The following is a 17,570-nucleotide window of genomic DNA, read 5'->3' as shown; positions in this document are numbered from 1 at the left end:
ATAGCCTTGACTAGATGGACCTTTGTTGGCAAAGTAATGTCTCTGTTTTTTTAAAATGCTATCTAGGTTGGTTGCTATCTAGGTTGGTCATAACTTTCCTTCCAAGGAGTAAGTGTCTTTTAATTTCATGGCTGCAATCACCATCTGCAGTGATTTTGGAGCCCCAAAAAATAAAGTCTGACAATGTTTCCACAGTTTCCCCATCTATTTCCCATGAAGTGATGGGACCACATGTCATGATCTTAGTTTTCTGAATATTGAGCTTTAAGCCAACTTTTTCACTCTCCTCTTTCACTTTCATCAAGAGGCTCTTTAGTTCTTCTTCACTTTCTGCCATAAGGGTGGTGTCATCTGCATATCTGAGGTTATTGCTATTTCTCCTGGCAATCTTGATTCCAGCTTGTGCTTCCTCCAGCCAGCATTTCTCATGATGTACTCTGCATATAAGTTAAATAAGCAGGGTAACAATAGACAGCCTTGACGTACTCCTTTTCCTATTTGGAACCAGTCTGTTGTTCCATGTCCAGTTCTAACTGTTGCTTCCTGACCTGCATACAGGTTTCTCAAGAAGCAGGTAAGGTGGTCTGCTATTCCCATCTCTTTCAGAATTTTCCACAGTTTATTGTGATCCCCACAGTCAAAGGCTTTGGCATAGTCAATAAAGCAGAAATATATATTTTTCTGTAACTCTCTTGCTTTTTTGATGACCCAGCGAATGTTGGCTATTTGATCTCTGGTTCCTCTGCCTTTTCTAAAACCAGCTCGAACATCTGGAAGTTCACAGTTCACGTATTGCTGAAGCCTGGCTTAGAGAATTGTGAGCATTGCTTTACTAGCGTGTGATATGAGTGCAATTGTGTGGTAGTTTGAGCATTCTTTGGCATTACCTTTCTTTGGGATTGGAATGAAAACACCTTTTCCAGTCCTGTGGCTGCTGCTGAGTTTTCCAAATTTGCTGGCATATTGAGTTCAGCACTTTCACGGCATCATCTTTCAGGATTTGAAAGAGCTCAACTGGAATTCCATCACGTCCACTAGCTTTGTTCATAGTGATGCTTTCTAAGGCCCACCTGACTTCACATTCCACGATGTCTGGCTCAAGTGAGTGATCACACCCTCATGATTATCTGGGTCATGAAGATCTTTTTTGTACAGTTCTTCTGTGTATTCTTTCCACCTCTTCTTAATATCTTCTGCTTCTGTTAGGTCCATACCATTTCTGTCCTTTATCGAACCATCTTTGCATGGAATGTTCCCTTGGTATCTCTAATTTTCTTGAAGAGATCTCTAGTCCTTCCCATTCTGTTGTTTTCCTCTATTTCTTTGCATTGATTGCTAAGGAAGGCTTTCTTATCTCTCCTTGCTATTGTTTGTAACTCTGCATTCAGATGGGAATATCTTTCCTTTTTGCCTTTGCTTTTCACTTGTCTTCTTTTCACAACTATTTGTAAGGCCTCCTCAGACAGCATTTTGCCTTTTTGCATTTCTTTTCCATGGGGATGGTCTTGATCCCTGTCTCCTGTACAATGTCACTAGCCTTCATCCATAGTTCATCAAGCACTCTAGTCCCTTAAATCTATTTCTCACTTCCACTGTATAATCATAAGGGATTTGATTTAGGTCATATATGAATGGTCTAGTGGTTTTCCCTACTTTCTTCAATTTAAGTCTGAATCTGGCAGTAAGGAGTTCATGATCTGAGCCACAGTCAGCTCCCAGTCTTGTTTTTGCTGACTGTATAGAGCTTCTCCCTCTCTGGCTGCAAAGAATATAATCAATCTGATTTCAGTGTTGACCATCTGGTGATGTCCATGTGTAGAGTCTTCTCTTGTGTTTTTGGAAGAGGGTGTTTGCTATGACCAGTGCGTTCTCTCGGCAAAACTCTATTAGCCTTTGCCTTGCTTCATTCCATACTCCAAGGCCAAAGTTGCCTGTTACTCCAGGTGTTTCTTGATTTCCTACTTTTGCATTCCAGTCCCCTATAATGAAAAGGACAACTTTTTTGGGTGTTAGTTCTAAAAGGTCTTGTAGTTCTTCATAGAACCATTCAACTTCAGTTTCTTCAGCATTACTGGTTGGGGCATAGGCTTGGATTACCATGATATTGAATGGTTTGCCTTGGAAATAAAGAGATCATTCTGCCATTTTTTGAGATTGCATCCAAGTACTGCATTTCGGACTCTTTTGTTGACCATGATGGCTACTCCATTCCTTCTAAAGGATTCCTGCCCACAGTAGTAGATATAATGGTCATCTGAATTAAATTCACCCATTCCAGTCCATTTTAGTTCACTGATTCCTATGTTGACATTCCTGTTTGACCACTTCCAATTTGCCTTGATTCATGGACCTAACATTCTGGGTTCCTATGCAATATTTCTCTTCACAGCATTGGACCTTGCTTGCACATATCCTCTGAAATCTGCATTCAGTGATGTCGTGTTGAAGTAAACCAGGGTGGGAATTTCACTGGTAAGTGAATGACAAGACAGAGGGTAATCCTCTAAAGACATCTTCTTCTAAACTGAAGCCCCATCTGCACTGGTCCAGTTTGGCTTGGAGGTGGAGTGGCAGATGAGATAAGTCGTCATTTTGCTTAAGGATCAAAATATTAATAAATATACTATACTAGAAATGTCTGATTTCCAAATTCAGATTTTAGTAATTAAAGTCAACATAGGACTGTCTATTTAAAGATGAGCAGAAAAGGCCAATGAAGAAATTCTAAAGGAACAGTGGGAGACAAAGGAAAATAGTTATATTGCATCTTACACATTGTACTTGTTTTTACTATTGGTAATGTAATGTGTCTTAGTCTAAAAGTTCAGGAAGCTGATCTATCCTCCATATGATATTATTATCTTTTCTGTAAAATATCAGGCAATATCATATGCAATATGATGTTTGCTTTTGTTTCCTTTTTATTTCCCATAGATAGAAAAAGTTCATTTTGTATGCTTAGGACTTGTGGTTCAGATGGTAAAGAATCTGCCTGCAATGCAGGAGACCTGGGTTTGATACTGGAATGGCAAACCACTCCAGTATGTGTGTGTGTTAGTCATTCAGTCGTTTCCAATATTCTCGTCCGGAGAATTCCATGGACAGAGGAGCCTGTGGGCCACAGTCCATTAGGTTGGAAAGAGTCAAACACGATGGAGCTACTAACACACACACACACATACTTAAGTAATTAAAACACTAAAATGTTTATAAAGCAACATTTTACTTCTCTCTAATTAGGTGGTAAATCATACATACAGATCACTAATGTTTGACTTCAATCACTGACTCAACAGCTTTATAGTAATACACATTTATTTTCCAAATTTTATTTTTTTTAAACTTTTAAATTTTGTTTTTGGTTTTTAAAAGTATACAATTCAGTGTTTTTTAATCATGCATACTCAGTTGTGTAACCACCACCATGATCTAATTCCACACTACTTTCACCATCTCAAAGAAATGGCATACCATTAGAATAATTCCACCATCCCTCTCCTTTGCCTCCCCAAATCCTATGCATAATTTTATCTACTTTCTTTTACAGCTTTGCCTATCTGTACACTCCATATAATGGATTCATGCAATATTTAAACCTTTATAGCATGTTTTACTTAGCATATTTAAAAGTTAATCCATATTTTAACATGTATCAATAATTAATTTACTTTTAAAAACTGACACATAGTTGACATACAATATTATGTTAGTTTCAGGTGTACAACATAGTGATTGGACACTTAAATTCACCACTAAAAGGTCAGTACAGTAGATCTAATGACCATTCATCCCCATAGAAAGCTATTACAATACCATTGATTATATTCATTACTTTGTACAATATAAGACTGTGATTATTTATTTTCTAACTGCAAGTACATAGCTCTTAATTCCCTTTACCTATTTTGCCCATCTGCTACACTTCCCTCCCCTCTGGAAATCACTCATTGTTTGTTCTCTGCGATGTGGGTGTATGTCTGCATGCTCAGTCGCTCAGTCATATCTGACTGTTTGCAACCCTATGGACTGTAGCCCACCAGGCTCCTCTGTTCATGGGTTTCTCCAGGCAAGAACACTGGAGTGGGTTGCCATGCCCTCCTCCAGAGGATCTTCCCAACCCAGGGATCGAACCCTCCTCTCTTGTCTCCTGCATTGGCAGGTGGATTCTTTACCACTGTGCCACCTGGGAGGCCCCGTTCTCCTTATCTATGAGACTGTTTTTGTTTTGTCGGATTTTTAAAATACATTTTTTTAAATCTTTACAAAGTTGTGTTGGTTTCTGCCATTGACTTCAACAATGCAAGTCAAATTTTGTTTCTCAAATGTCAAATATAAGTGAGATCATGTGATATTTGTCCTTTTCTCTATTTTTATATTTTACTTATCATAATACCCTCTAGATCCAACCATGTTGTAACAAATGGCAAAATTTATTCTTTTTTTATGGCTGATTTTGTACTATAGCTTGAAATTAGGGAGCATGATACTTCCAGCTTTGCTCTTTTTACTCAAGATTTCTTTGGCTATTAGTGGTTTTTGGGGTTTCATACAAATTTTAAGATTGTTTTTTCCAGTTCTATGAAACATATTATTTGTATTATTAGGATTGCATTAAATCTTTAGATTATAGTTTTATCAATGTCTTTCATTTTTCAGAGTAGAGGTTTTCACCTCCTTGGTTATATTTATTTATAGGTATTTTATTCTTCTTTATGGAACTGTACAGGGAATTGTTTCCTTAATTTTTCTTCCAATATTTCATTACTAGTGTATTGAAATGCAACACATTTCTGCAAATTAATTTGGGATCCTACATCTTCACTGAATTCATTTATTAGTTCTAATAGTTAAGCATAGCATTCATATTGATAAATATGTAAGTATATATCAGTATTGACACTGTGAATAATTTCTTGTCACCTGTTTTATATCTTAATCTGTGTTGGACAGGTAGTGCCATTAAGATGTTTCATATGCGTCAAAAGTAGGATGCCCAGAAAATGATGGCAGTGTAATTACATAGTACATCAAAAGCCATCCAAGTTTGGCACAGTTGAAGATTTACTTCAGTTTTGAATTAATCTGAATGACCCTAGCTTTATTGCTGTTGAGTTTCTAGAAGTGATAAAATGTCAAGTCATTGAAAATAAAATGACAGAGTGTAAGCAATCTGACAAGACGAATGCACAGTTTTTCTGACTAGTTCCGTATTCTGCAGGCTGTATTACTAACTATGATGTCCTACTGAGAAATGTTTGTCTTAATGAATGCATTTTCCACCTTACTAATATGTATACACCTTATGTAAACACCAGAAAATTTAGTGCTCTTTATGTGTTTGCTTTATGTACCTTAAAACCTTAGTGCACAAAAATGATGTAAATGGGAAGCCACTGTTTAACTTCTATTATATCTTAATTTGGGTCAGGTATGTTAATGGAATGTTATTGAGTAGATCTTTTGTGGACAGAGATAGTATTTCATTTTAATCACAAATTTTCTAATGCCATTAGATAATTATGAGTTTTGCAGGCTTACTGTATGCTGACAGTTTTTTTAAAAGCTGCTACTTAAGAGCTTGTTTGGAGGTTCTAGCAGGGAGCGCAGCTACTCATATATCCTTGACCGAAGACCAGTCCTCCTCTATCTTATGTATATTGATAGCATAACACAAATAATAGCTATCTTCATGTTTATTGTTATTAGCCTCATAAAATGTTCTTTTATAAAACATAGAACTCATATCTCAGCATATTGTCTTGAAAAGGAGAACTTTTTCATCTATGCTCTGTATTATCTGATGTCCTTTAGATAACCTTCCTGAGTTTCAACTTTTTTCCTAACATTGAATGGTCTCAATTCTGGCTAAATACTTTGCCTTCACTAATCATAATCCCTAAGTGATGATTCCAGACTAGATTATTTTCCTTGATTTTTTGATTCTATTATTTTTATTTTTAAATATTCAAGTGAGAAGCAAACCTAAACTTAAGCCTAAACCTAACATGTAACTTATTTGCTTCCCTTAAATAGATAGGATAGAGTAAGAAATAGTCCAAGATTACAAGTTAGACACATATTTTCGTAAAGATTTCATTCAATACTCCCCTTGCTCCAATGATGTATCACTATCACCACCATATACAGCTGTTCATATTTTTAATTTGAAACCCACTACACTTGACTGCCAATGCAGGAGACAGAGGAGCCAGAGGTTCCATCTTTGGGTCAGGAAGATCCCCTGGAGAAGGAAATGGCAACCCACTCCAGTATTCTTGCCTGGGAAATCCCATGGACAGAGAAGCCTAGTGGGCTACAGTCCCTGGGGTTGCAAAGAGAGAGACAAGAAGGATTGGCTGAGCACACCAAGTCACGTTTCTTAACTAAACACCCTGTTAAAGGAGCATTTATTTTTCAACCTATACCTCCACTGCTCTATTTGGAAAAGCTCAAGATCTTTCCTAACACTTATTGATGTACCATGAGATTAGACCATGACAGATCACAAGGTTTTTGGTATTTCTTCTGTTCCATATCACAAGCACACAGTGAGATGCAAAGGATGCAGACACGTTTCTGATAAACTATAGGCATTGAGAAAAAAAGAATAAAAGAAACAAACAATATTTCACATGTGCTATGCCTGTTCATTTTTCTTTGGAGTTTGTAACTGAGAAGTTTAGTACAACTTTAATAACTGTGTCACATGCTTTCTTGCTGTGTTAAACAGGAATTCAGACATCTTTATGCTTGCTTACATCTCAGGAGAGCTTCAATAGGGTCAGAGTTTAATATGGTTATTGTGAGACACTTATGCTCCAAAGAAACTAGGTTGAAAAAGCTGCATTATGTTCTGATTATATAATCATGGCTATTTGAACTCATACAAATTCCCCTTGATATCTGTCTTTACCTTTTCTGTAGGCCATGAGTATATAAAAATGTTACCTATGATTTTATTCTTTTTCTTTTCTCTTGTTGCCTCAAATTCAAACTCTACTTTACCACAAATATTGAGCAACTCTATAGGCTAGCCTCTCTGTTAAGGGTTTAAGGAATGAAACCTAATGAATCATAACTGTAGTCTGTGAAAAATTGCTAGTTTGATAGACAAATAGGAGTTTTTCAACCCAAATTATTTTATAATGTCTACCTAATGCTCCATTATTGCCACTCGAAGTATTCTTATTTGGTCTATGTCTATTTATATATTCATATCACATTTTCTCTTTTAGAGAGGTTTCTCATATCTCTTTTGAAGGCAGCTATATTGTCAGTGTGTGCATGCTTATGTGTATGCTAACTGGTTTCCATCATGTCCAACTCTTTGAGACCCCACGGACTATAGCCCCCAGGATCCCCTGTCCATGGGCTTCTCCAGGCAAGAACGCTGGAGTGGGTTGCCACTTCCTTCTCCAGGGGATCTTTCCGATCCAGGGATCGAATCTACGTCTCTTATTTCTTCTTCATTGTCAGGCAGGTTCTTTATCACTAGCGCCACCTGGAAAGCCTGGGTACTGTTGTGTTCAACAATTTGTGACCCCACGGCCTATAGCCCACCAAGCTCCTTTGTCTAGAAGATTTCCCAGGCAAGAATACTGGAGTGAATTGTAATTTTCTCCTCCAGGGGATCTTCCTGACCCAGGGATAGAACCCATGTCTCCTGTGCCTCCTACATTGGCAGGCAGATTCTTTACAACTAAGCCACTTTTACGCGTTTGAGTTGTGGTGCTGGAGAAGACTCTTGAGAGTCCCCTGAGCTGCGAGGAGATCAAACCAGTCAATCTTAAAGGAAATAAACCCTGAATATTCACTGGAAGGACTGATGCTTCAGCTGAAACTCCAATACTTTGGCCCCCTGATACAAAGAGATGACTCACAGGAAAAGACCCTGATGCTGGGGAAGACTGAAGGCCAAAGGGGAAGGGGGTGGCAGAGGAGGAGATGGTTGGATAAGGTCACTGACTCAATGGACGTAAGTTTGAGCAAATTCAGGGAGATCGCGAGGGACGAGGAAGCCTGGCATGCTGCAGTCCATGGGGTCACAAAGAGTCAGCTTAGAGACTGAACAATTACAACAACATGCAGTCAGTTAACTATTAAATACACTGATTAAACAAGAATTTTCTACCTCTGTATATTTTCTATCACATGCAACAAAAGATTTAGTAAATATTTAACTCTCTTGAGACTGTGTATAAATTTATATGTCATATATTTATATGTACCATTGAGGCAATGTCCATTCAGTTCAGTCGCTCAGTCGTGTCCGACTGTTTGTGACCCCATGGGCTGCAGCACGCCAGGCCTCCCTGTCCATCACCAACTCCCCGGGTTTACTCAGACTCATGCCCATTGAGTCGGTGATGCCATCCAGCCATCTCATCCTCTGTCGTCCCCTCCTCCTCCTGCCCCCAATCCCTCTTTTCCAATGAGTCAGCTCTTCGCATGAGATGGCCAAAGTATTGGAGTTTCAGCTTCAGCATCAGTCCTTCCAATGAACACCCAGGACTGATCTTTAGGGTGGACTGGTTGGATCTCCTTGCACTCCAAGGGACTCTCCAGAGTCTTCTCCAACATTAAATGGATATAAATAAGGCTAATATTAACATTATAAGAGCAAATGATATAAATCTTTTTGGGGGAGTGGTAGAAAGGCTGATGGCAAGATTTAAGAGCTACCGGAGCTAATTAATTTATAAAATTTTGAAGCTGACTGTGAAAGAACAATAAAACCTATAAAAACAGTTGGGAGTAAAGAATAAGTTATTTGACAGAATCTCCCTAATGTGATTTATTATTATTCTCATATCTCTTAAAAGAAATTATTGTAATACTGCAATCTAGTATGTTGAATGAACTTCACCATTCAAAAATATATTTACTTCCTAATTTAAGTGCTGTAACTTCTAGTTACATAGAAGTGCAAATCAGTTACCCTGGTTGCTTTACTTATAGGAAATTACAGTCCAAAATCAACTAATAGAAAGTTTAATCAAAGTCATTATTAATTTAAACTTTGTATTTTTGTGTTTGGTGTTGATTTAGCATTTATATTTCCTCCTATTTTCTTTGTTTCCTTCTTTTGGCTTAAACAGACTACTGTTTAATTAATTATTTTTATTGGTGAGATATCAATAAAATAACTTATATCATTTCTTTCATGTCATACCTAATAAAATTTTGCAAGTTCTTGTAAGCAATGTATGTTTTAATTTTGTGGGAGATCATAATTTTTTGTGATTCTGTTGTATTTTTTATAGTTTTTTTTTTTTTAGGCTTGACTGAGTATCAGATTATAGTAATGTTGGTGCTACCCCTGGTGGCATAAAGCTAGCATTTTACTTTTTTCTTTAATGATAAAAAATTGAGAGAGAAATTTCTGTCCTGATTTTAAAAGTGTGCAAAAATACCTAGAAGGAAATGCAGGAAAAATTGACTAAATATAAGTTTAGTATTAGCCTATAGCACAATATACTTAAATCCATTGTAGATATATTTAATACATATACACTCATATACTTATTTCAAGGTCATTTTTAGCTTAATCATTATATTCATTGAGTAAATATTTCATTGTATTATATTAATATTTTATAAATATAGGATACATAAATATTAGGATAATATAAATATTAGGATAAATATTTTATTTTTAATAAATGATAGAATACATAATCTTATTTTTCTAAGTAAATATTTTCTTCTATTTTCTGTGTGTTCATCTATCTATTCATCTATTATGTCTCTATACACCTTTTTAATCTATGTCTTATATCCTGGATTCTTTTACATTAGTACCAATTTATTTCGTGGATATCCTCACCTTCACGTTTGATAATAGGTGCAAGCATTAGATAGTGTTAGTATGTAAAATATTTTTTCATAGTAATTTCAACACTTTATATTTTTAATTGAAATTCTACAACAGAATGTTTTGAAGTGAAAAGTGAAAGTACTACTCCTAGTTATAACCTTTAACTGGAGAACAAACTGCCTTTTGGTTTTGCACTATTATGTTTTATAGGTGATTTATTTTCTGTAGACTATTTTCAAGCCAAGTAATCTTATATATTTGACTAACTTCACTGTAAACAAAAAATATAAATGTATCTCATCAGGCATTTTCCATCTGAAAGTTCCTGAGTCTTCTCCTGTTGGCTCAGCTATTGGAAGAATAAGAGCCGTGGACCCTGATTTTGGACAAAATGCAGAAATTGAATACAATATTGTTCCAGGAGATGGGGGAAATTTGTTTGACATCGTCACAGATGAGGACACACAAGAAGGAGTTATCAAATTGAAAAAGGTATGTGGACATGTTTTTGAAAAGCAGATTACCCAATAAAAATTAAACAACACAAAGGAAATGAGAGACATCTTAATTTCCTTTCAATTAGGACTATTTTAAATTAAAAAAAAAGTCTGGGTAGCTAGGAAATATCGATTCCCAACTTTTATTCTGTGATTCAACAGGTATATAGTTAATGCTGGACTTCCCAAATGGTGCTAGGGGTAAAGAATGTGCCTGCCAATGCCCCCGACATAAGAGATGCAGGTTTGATCCCTGGGTCAGGAAGATCCCCTGGAGGAGGGCATGGAAAGCCACTCCAGTATTCTTGCCTGTAGAATATGATGGACAGGGGAGGGCGATCATAAGGTCACAAAGAGTCAGACACTACTGAACGAACCTAGCACTCACACACACATGCATATTTTATGTTGAAAAAACTAGGCCTATTAATTCACTTAAGTCATTAAAAAAGCTTACCAGAGTTTAATTTTAATTTAATTTGCTATTGTTATCAGCTTAGATGAACAGGTTAATTTAAAGATAAGATGTAGAAGTAAACACGAAGTATACCAGGTTTGGCCTTGTCCTATTTGCTACTTTTATGAGAATATCAGTATCTAACTCACACACTTGCTCATGAGCCTAGACCTCAGAGTGGGTGAATTCTGATATGGGCGAGCTCTGCTACCGGTGAGTGGAAGAAATGAGAAGGGATAAAGCTGGTTTGAGGGTGCTGTGATGTGGTAAGTAAACAAAGATTAACCAGAAGTAGGGAGAAGACAAGAAGGTGCAATGTGATGGGAAGCCCTCTAGTTATGTTAACTTGATTCGTATAGAAGAGAATGGACAGTAAGATTCAAAATATTAGAAATACATCATTATCTCAGGATATGCAGTTGGTCTTTTGCCAGGAAGGGGCCTGAAGCAATATGTAAATGTGAGAAAGAGAAAAATCCTTTTGACTCCCTTTATCCATTTCACTGGGGTCTTCCCAGGTGGCTTAGCGGTAAAGAATCTGCCTACCAATGCAAGTAATGTAGGAGACGCGGGTTCAATCCCTGGGTTGGGAAGATCCCTTGGAAGAAGAAATGGCAACTCACTCCAGTATTCTTGCCTGGGAAATCCCATGGACAGAGGAGCCTGGCAGCCTACTGTCCATGGGGTTACACGGTGCTGGACACGACTGAGCACACGAGCCACACCCCATGCCACCCATTTCACCCACTACCCAACTCTACTTCTGGCGACACCAGTCAGCTCTCTGTATTTATGAGCTTGTCTGTTTGTTTTAGATTTCATATATAAATGAAATCATATGATATTTGTCTTTCTTTGTCTGACTTATTTCACTTAAACTAGCACAATGCCCTCAAAGTTCATCCATGTTGTCGTAAATAGCAAGATTTTATTCCATATCTCTATCACTGCAGATTTCACATCTGAAAATTCAATCAATTGCCAAATTATTCAGGGAAAAAGTTCCATGTAAAATTCTGAAAGACAAAACTTGAAGTTGCTGCATACTGACAACTATTTACATAGCATTTACTTATATTAGATACTATAAGTGATCTAAAAAATATTTGCAGTATACAGAAAATATGCACAGGTTATATGCAAATACTATCATCTTATGTAAGGGATCTGAGCATCCTTGGATTTTGGTATCTGCAAGGGGTCTTGGAGCCTGTGGATACCAAGGGATGACTGTGTATACATTTTCTTTATCCATTCACCTCTCAGTGAACATTTGAGTTGCTTCCATATTTTTGTTATTGGTAATAATGCTGCCTGTTGTTTAATCACCAAATCTTGTCTGACTCTTTTGTAACCCAATAGACTGTAACTCTTAAGGCCCCTCTGTCCAAGGGATTTCCCAGGCAAGAATGCTGAAGTGGGCATCCATTTTCTTCTCCATGGGATCTTCCCAACCCAGGGATTGAACCCCCCTCCTTCTGCACTGGCAGGCAGGTTCTTTACCATTGAACCACCAGGGAAGCTCCAAGCAAGCTCTAGGAGGTAGTGGAGGACAGACGAGCCTAATATGCTACAATCCATGGTGTCATGAAGAGTTGGATGGGACTTAGCAACTAAATAACAAGAACAAAATAATGCTGCAGTGAACATGGTTTTGCATATGTCCTTTTAAGTTAGTGTTTGTTTTCTTTGGACAAATACCCAGGAAAGAAATTGCTGGATCATACAGTAGCTCTATTTTTACAGTAGCTCTATTTTTAACTTTGTGAGCAACCTACCTACTGTTTTCCATAATGGCTACACCAATTTATATTTGCACTAATACTGCACAAAGGCTCTTTTTTCCTCCAACACTATTTTGTTGTCTTTTTGATAATAGCCAGTCTAGCATATATGAGGTGGTACCTCATTATGCTGTTAACATTTTCCTGGTGATTAGTGATGTTCAGCATCTCTTCGTGTACTAGTTGGCCTATAGTTCTTTAAATAGATTTTTTCTTTTTTGAGGGAAAACTCTATTAAAAGACTATTTATGTTCATATACAGAGAGTTCTCAGAAAACTGTATCTTCAACTTGTTCAGTCCCAGGAAAAGTAGATGTACAATAATAAATATGTATGTAAATATCAACAGCAGTGTTTAAGTTCCATAATGACCTTAAAATTACTTTTGGAAACTTTTCTCTCAATAGCTCAGCATAGAATTGCAGTGAAGATGTTTGATATGAAATCAAATTCATATAGAAATTATATTCTTAAGTATATGACATGCATATATAAAGTCTAAAAATACATATTCTCCATTTGAACACATCTGTTTTAAAATATCATGCTATTTTTTTTGAGTGATTTTCTTTTTTATCTCACTAAAGAATAAATTAAAATGCTTAAAATTCTCTAAAGCACACATTCTTATTATAATTACATTTCCAAAATCTTTATTTAGTTTCCTTTTACTATTTTTCCCTCTCTCCTCTTTCTCCATGCATGGAAGGTATAAGTGGATTAAAAATGATGGTCAAGTTTACATGAGCTTCTCAGAATGAAAAAGAGGCATTTTTATTTTTTAAACCTCAACTTGGGTTCAGTTTATGAGCACTGTGACAATGCCATTTCACTGTGTCACTCTGAATTCAGGATAACATTATGCAACTTTATATATCTCTCCAAGGCACAAGATACTGCTTTTTTTTTTTTAAGAAACTATTCATATTTTATACTTATATTCTATTGCACTAAGAAAGTATGAATAAATAAAAAATGCCCTATATATTGCTAAGTATTATAAAAATAGAAACAATAACAAAGTTAGGGTAATATAACTTAAAATTTTTTTGTCACATCTAATAATTTGGCCATGGGTTGCATTTAAAATGAGAGAAGAAGTCATTTTAAATTCAGCCATCTCATTGTTACAAGAAAAGCTAAATTAAATATAAATTTTTAGTCCATAGATTTTATATCTTACTGGATAAGTGAGAATGTGCGTGCTAAGTTGCTTCAGTTGTCTCTGACTCTGTGTGACCCTAGGAACCATAGCCTGCCAGGCTTCTCTGTCCAGGGGATTCTCCAGGCAAAAATTCTGGAGAGGACTGCCATGCCCTCCTCTAGGGGATCTTTCCTACCCAGGGATCCAACCTGAGTCTCTTACGTCTCCTGCACTGGCAGGCGGGTTCTTTACCACTAGCACCACCCAAGAAGCCCATAAATGAGAATAAATATATATTTACTGGATATAAATACAAATGTAAAGTTAACATGAGTTATAAATATTCAAGAACTGAAAATACATATTTATGTACATGCACACTGTGGTTTGCTTGTTACTGATTAAGAGATTTAGGCAGTTAAATACTGAGATGAATACTTATATTGAGCAAAAGAGCAATTTTAATAATTTGAATAATTTCTAAAACAGCTCTGTACTATTTTTACAATATATTTATTGGGAACTCAAATAAGTAATGACAGCATTTAAAATAAAGAAGGGTAAAGTAATTTCCTATTTATTTTAAAATAAGTGAAACTTCTTTGGAACTAAAAAGTAAATCCTTACTATTTTGCTATTGCATAACAATATTATTTCATTTCAAATAACCGTAATTGTGATCACAGTACATCCAAGGGAGAATTATTTTGTTTTTCCTTAAAAACATAAGAGATAAAGTATTTTATTCTTCCTCGGGATTTTAAATAAATAGGCTAAACTCTCTACTGACTCCGCTGGACATTTTTACTTATGCCTTGTTTTCACTGAACTTTTTGCTGGCTTCAGTGGCAAGGGAGTGAATTGACATCAATTGATTTGGTAGCACAGCACCACCACGTGGTTAATTTTGGAAAAACTCTTAGAAAAATAGAACAATTAGGAATACCTGTTTGGGTTTCCCAGGTGGCCCGGTAAAGAATCCGCCTGCAAAGCAGAAGACACAGGAGAGCCGGGTTTTATCCCTGGGTTGGGAAAATCCCCCGAAGAAGGAAATGGCAACCCACTCCAGTATTCTTGCCTGGAGAATCCCGTGGACAGAGGAGCCTGGCGGGCTACATACAGTCCATGGGGTCCCAGACAGTCCAACACGACTGGGCAGGCACTCAACTGTTTTACATAGCCAAGCATACACCTCGATTTATTGTTTTTACCAAACATGAAAATTTCAGAGAAAAATACAAGATGTTCTTTGTTTCTGTAAATATTATATAATTTTTGTATTTGTCATTTTCTGTTTTTAAGCATCTCACCTAACTTTCCTGATAGCTCAGTTGGTAAAGAATCCTCCTGCAATGCAGGAGACCCCAGTTCGATTCCTGGGTTGGGAAGATCCCCTGGAGAAGGGATAGGCTACCCACTCCAGTGTTCTGGCCTAGAGAATTTCATGGGCAGTATAGACCATGGGTTCTCAAAGAGTGGGACACCACTCAGCAGCTTTCACTTTCAATTTCTTTCACCTAACTTTCCCAGTCTCAACTCTTCAGTTCAGTTCAGTCACTCAGTTGTGTCCGACTCTGCGACCCATGAATCACAGCACGCCAGGCCTCCCTGTCCATCACCAGCTCCCGGAGTTACTCAAACTCATGTCCATCAAGTCGGTGATGCCATCTATCCATCTCATCCTCTGTCGTCCCCTTCTCCTCCTGCCCCCAATCCCTCCCAGCATCAGGGTCTTTTCCAATGAGTCAGTGCTTCGCATGAGGTGGCCAAAGTACTGGAGCTTCAGCTTCAAGATCAGTCCTTCCAATGAACACCCAGGACTGATCTCCTTTAGGATGGACTGATTGGATCTCCTTGCAGTCCAAGGGACTCTCAAGAGTCTTCTCCAACACCATAGTTCAAAAGCATCAATTCTTCGGCACTCAGCTTTCTTCACAGTCCAACTCTCACATCCATACATGACCACTGGAAAAACTATAGCCTTAACTAGATGGACCTTTGTTGGTAAAGTAATGTCTCTGCTTTTTAATATGCTATCTACGTTGGTCATGCGAAGAGTTGACTCATTGGAAAAGACCCTGATGCTGGGAGGGATTGGGGGCAGGAGGAGAAGTGGATGACAGAGGATGAGATGGCTGGATGGCATCACCAACTCGATGGACATGAGTTTGAGTAAACTCCAGGAGTTGGTGATGGACAGGGAGGCCTGGTGTGCTGCAATTCAAGGGGTTGCAAAGAGTCAGATACGACTGAGCCACTGAACTGAACTGAACTGAGGTTGGTCATAACTTTCCTTCCAAGGAGTAAGAGTTTTTTTAATTTCATGTCTGCAATCACCATCTGCAGTGATTTTGGAGCCCCCAAAAATAAAGTCTGACACTGCTTCCACTGTTTCCCCATCTATTTGCCATGAAGTGATGGGACCAGATGCCATGATCTTAGTTTTCTGAATGTTGAGCTTTAAGCCAACTTTTTCAATCTCCTGTTTCACTTTCGTCAGGAGGCTTTTTAGCTCCTCTTCACTTTCTGCCATAAGGGTGGTGTCTCCTGCATATCTGAGGTGATTGATATTTCTCCCGGCAATCTTGATTCCAGCTTGTGCTTCCTCCAGCCCAGCGTTTCCCATGATGTACTCTGCATATAAGTTAAGTAAGCAGGGTGACAATATACAGCCTTGACGTACTCTTTTTCCTATTTGGAACCAGTCTGTTGTTCCATGTCCAGTTCTAGCTGTTGCTTCCTGACCTGCATATAGGTTTCTCAGGAGGCAGGTCAGGTGGTCTGGTATTTCCCTTTTTCAGAATTTTCCACAGTTTATTGTGATCCACACAGTCTCAACTCTTAACCTGCCCCAAAGTTAACATAACCTATGACGATTGTTTTCTGCCTTGTAAACATTTCTAATGTGTGTGTGATAGTCTTTTCATTCTCACAGTGTCTAAAGCTGAATTCCTCACTTCTCCCAACAGTAGCGTGTCTGCTCCCATTTTCTCCTATCTGGATAAAGTCCTGCTTCCTCTCCAGTTCCTTAAAGCAGAAGTCTAGGCTTATTTTTATGCCACTTCTATTACCACTGAATTCCCCTTATCGAATAGCATGGGAAACCCAGCCACTGATCCCCTCCCAAACTTGAATTAAAATTTCCTCCTCATGGGTTGATTTACAACCATCCTTGTTTCTTCTTTCCACTATTACAATGGCTCGTCTCTGAGCCACACGCCTAATGTTCATCCATTTCCTTTCTGAGTGAATTTTACTCTTGCCCTTCATATGTTTCTGGGTTCCATCACTGTTAAGATAAAGAGCAGATAGCATGTTTTCTATTACCTACCCCTGAATACACACACACACACACACACACACACACACACACAGATATGCACACATTCACTCACTACATGCTAACCACACCAAACTCATTGCAATTTCTACTGAAGATCCTGTGCTATTTTTCCAGCTACATAGAAGGTAGCACCCTTGCTGAGCATTTCTGCTCATTTTTTTCTGTTTTTTAACATGGTTCTCACCCATTCTCTCACCAAAGACTTCCTTGTGTCCCCTAGGCAATACTGATCCCACCTTACTCTTTTCCCCCAAAGTTACCATTTCTACCCAAACACATATGAGACTTTATGGTGGCTCAAATTTTAAATGCATCTGATCTTTCTATTTAGTTTAATCCCCTAAAGACACTTTGCCATTACTGTATCTGTGTCACCATGATAAAGGAAATGCTTGAAATATGTGGGTGTTTAAATTTCTGTCTAAAAAAAATGTCTCATATTGGTTTATTGCTTTAATTTCAGATGCAATATTGTTCTTAGTCCTCACATACCATGCAGAGTTCAACATATTTTTAAGCTATTTAGAA

At 37.5% G+C, this 17,570-nt stretch overlaps 1 protein-coding gene across 5 annotated transcripts in view; it reads left to right on the top strand.

Moving 5' to 3' along the window:
* CDH12 (cadherin 12) overlaps window positions 1-17,570 on the top strand; it is a 1,106,066-nt gene that overhangs the window by 1,034,704 nt on the left and 53,792 nt on the right. For all 5 annotated transcript variants that reach the window (XM_070476518.1, XM_070476515.1, XM_070476516.1 and 2 more), the window contains one exon: window positions 10,122-10,309. In XM_070476518.1, coding sequence (XP_070332619.1) covers window positions 10,122-10,309 — 188 coding nt within the window. The remainder of the gene's footprint in view (window positions 1-10,121; window positions 10,310-17,570) is intronic.

Source organism: Odocoileus virginianus, chromosome 14 (genome assembly GCF_023699985.2).
Source record: "Odocoileus virginianus isolate 20LAN1187 ecotype Illinois chromosome 14, Ovbor_1.2, whole genome shotgun sequence".
NCBI classification, from domain to species: domain Eukaryota; kingdom Metazoa; phylum Chordata; class Mammalia; order Artiodactyla; family Cervidae; genus Odocoileus; species Odocoileus virginianus.
Note: the sequence above shows the minus strand (reverse complement) of the source record. Positions and strands in the feature narration are given on the sequence as shown.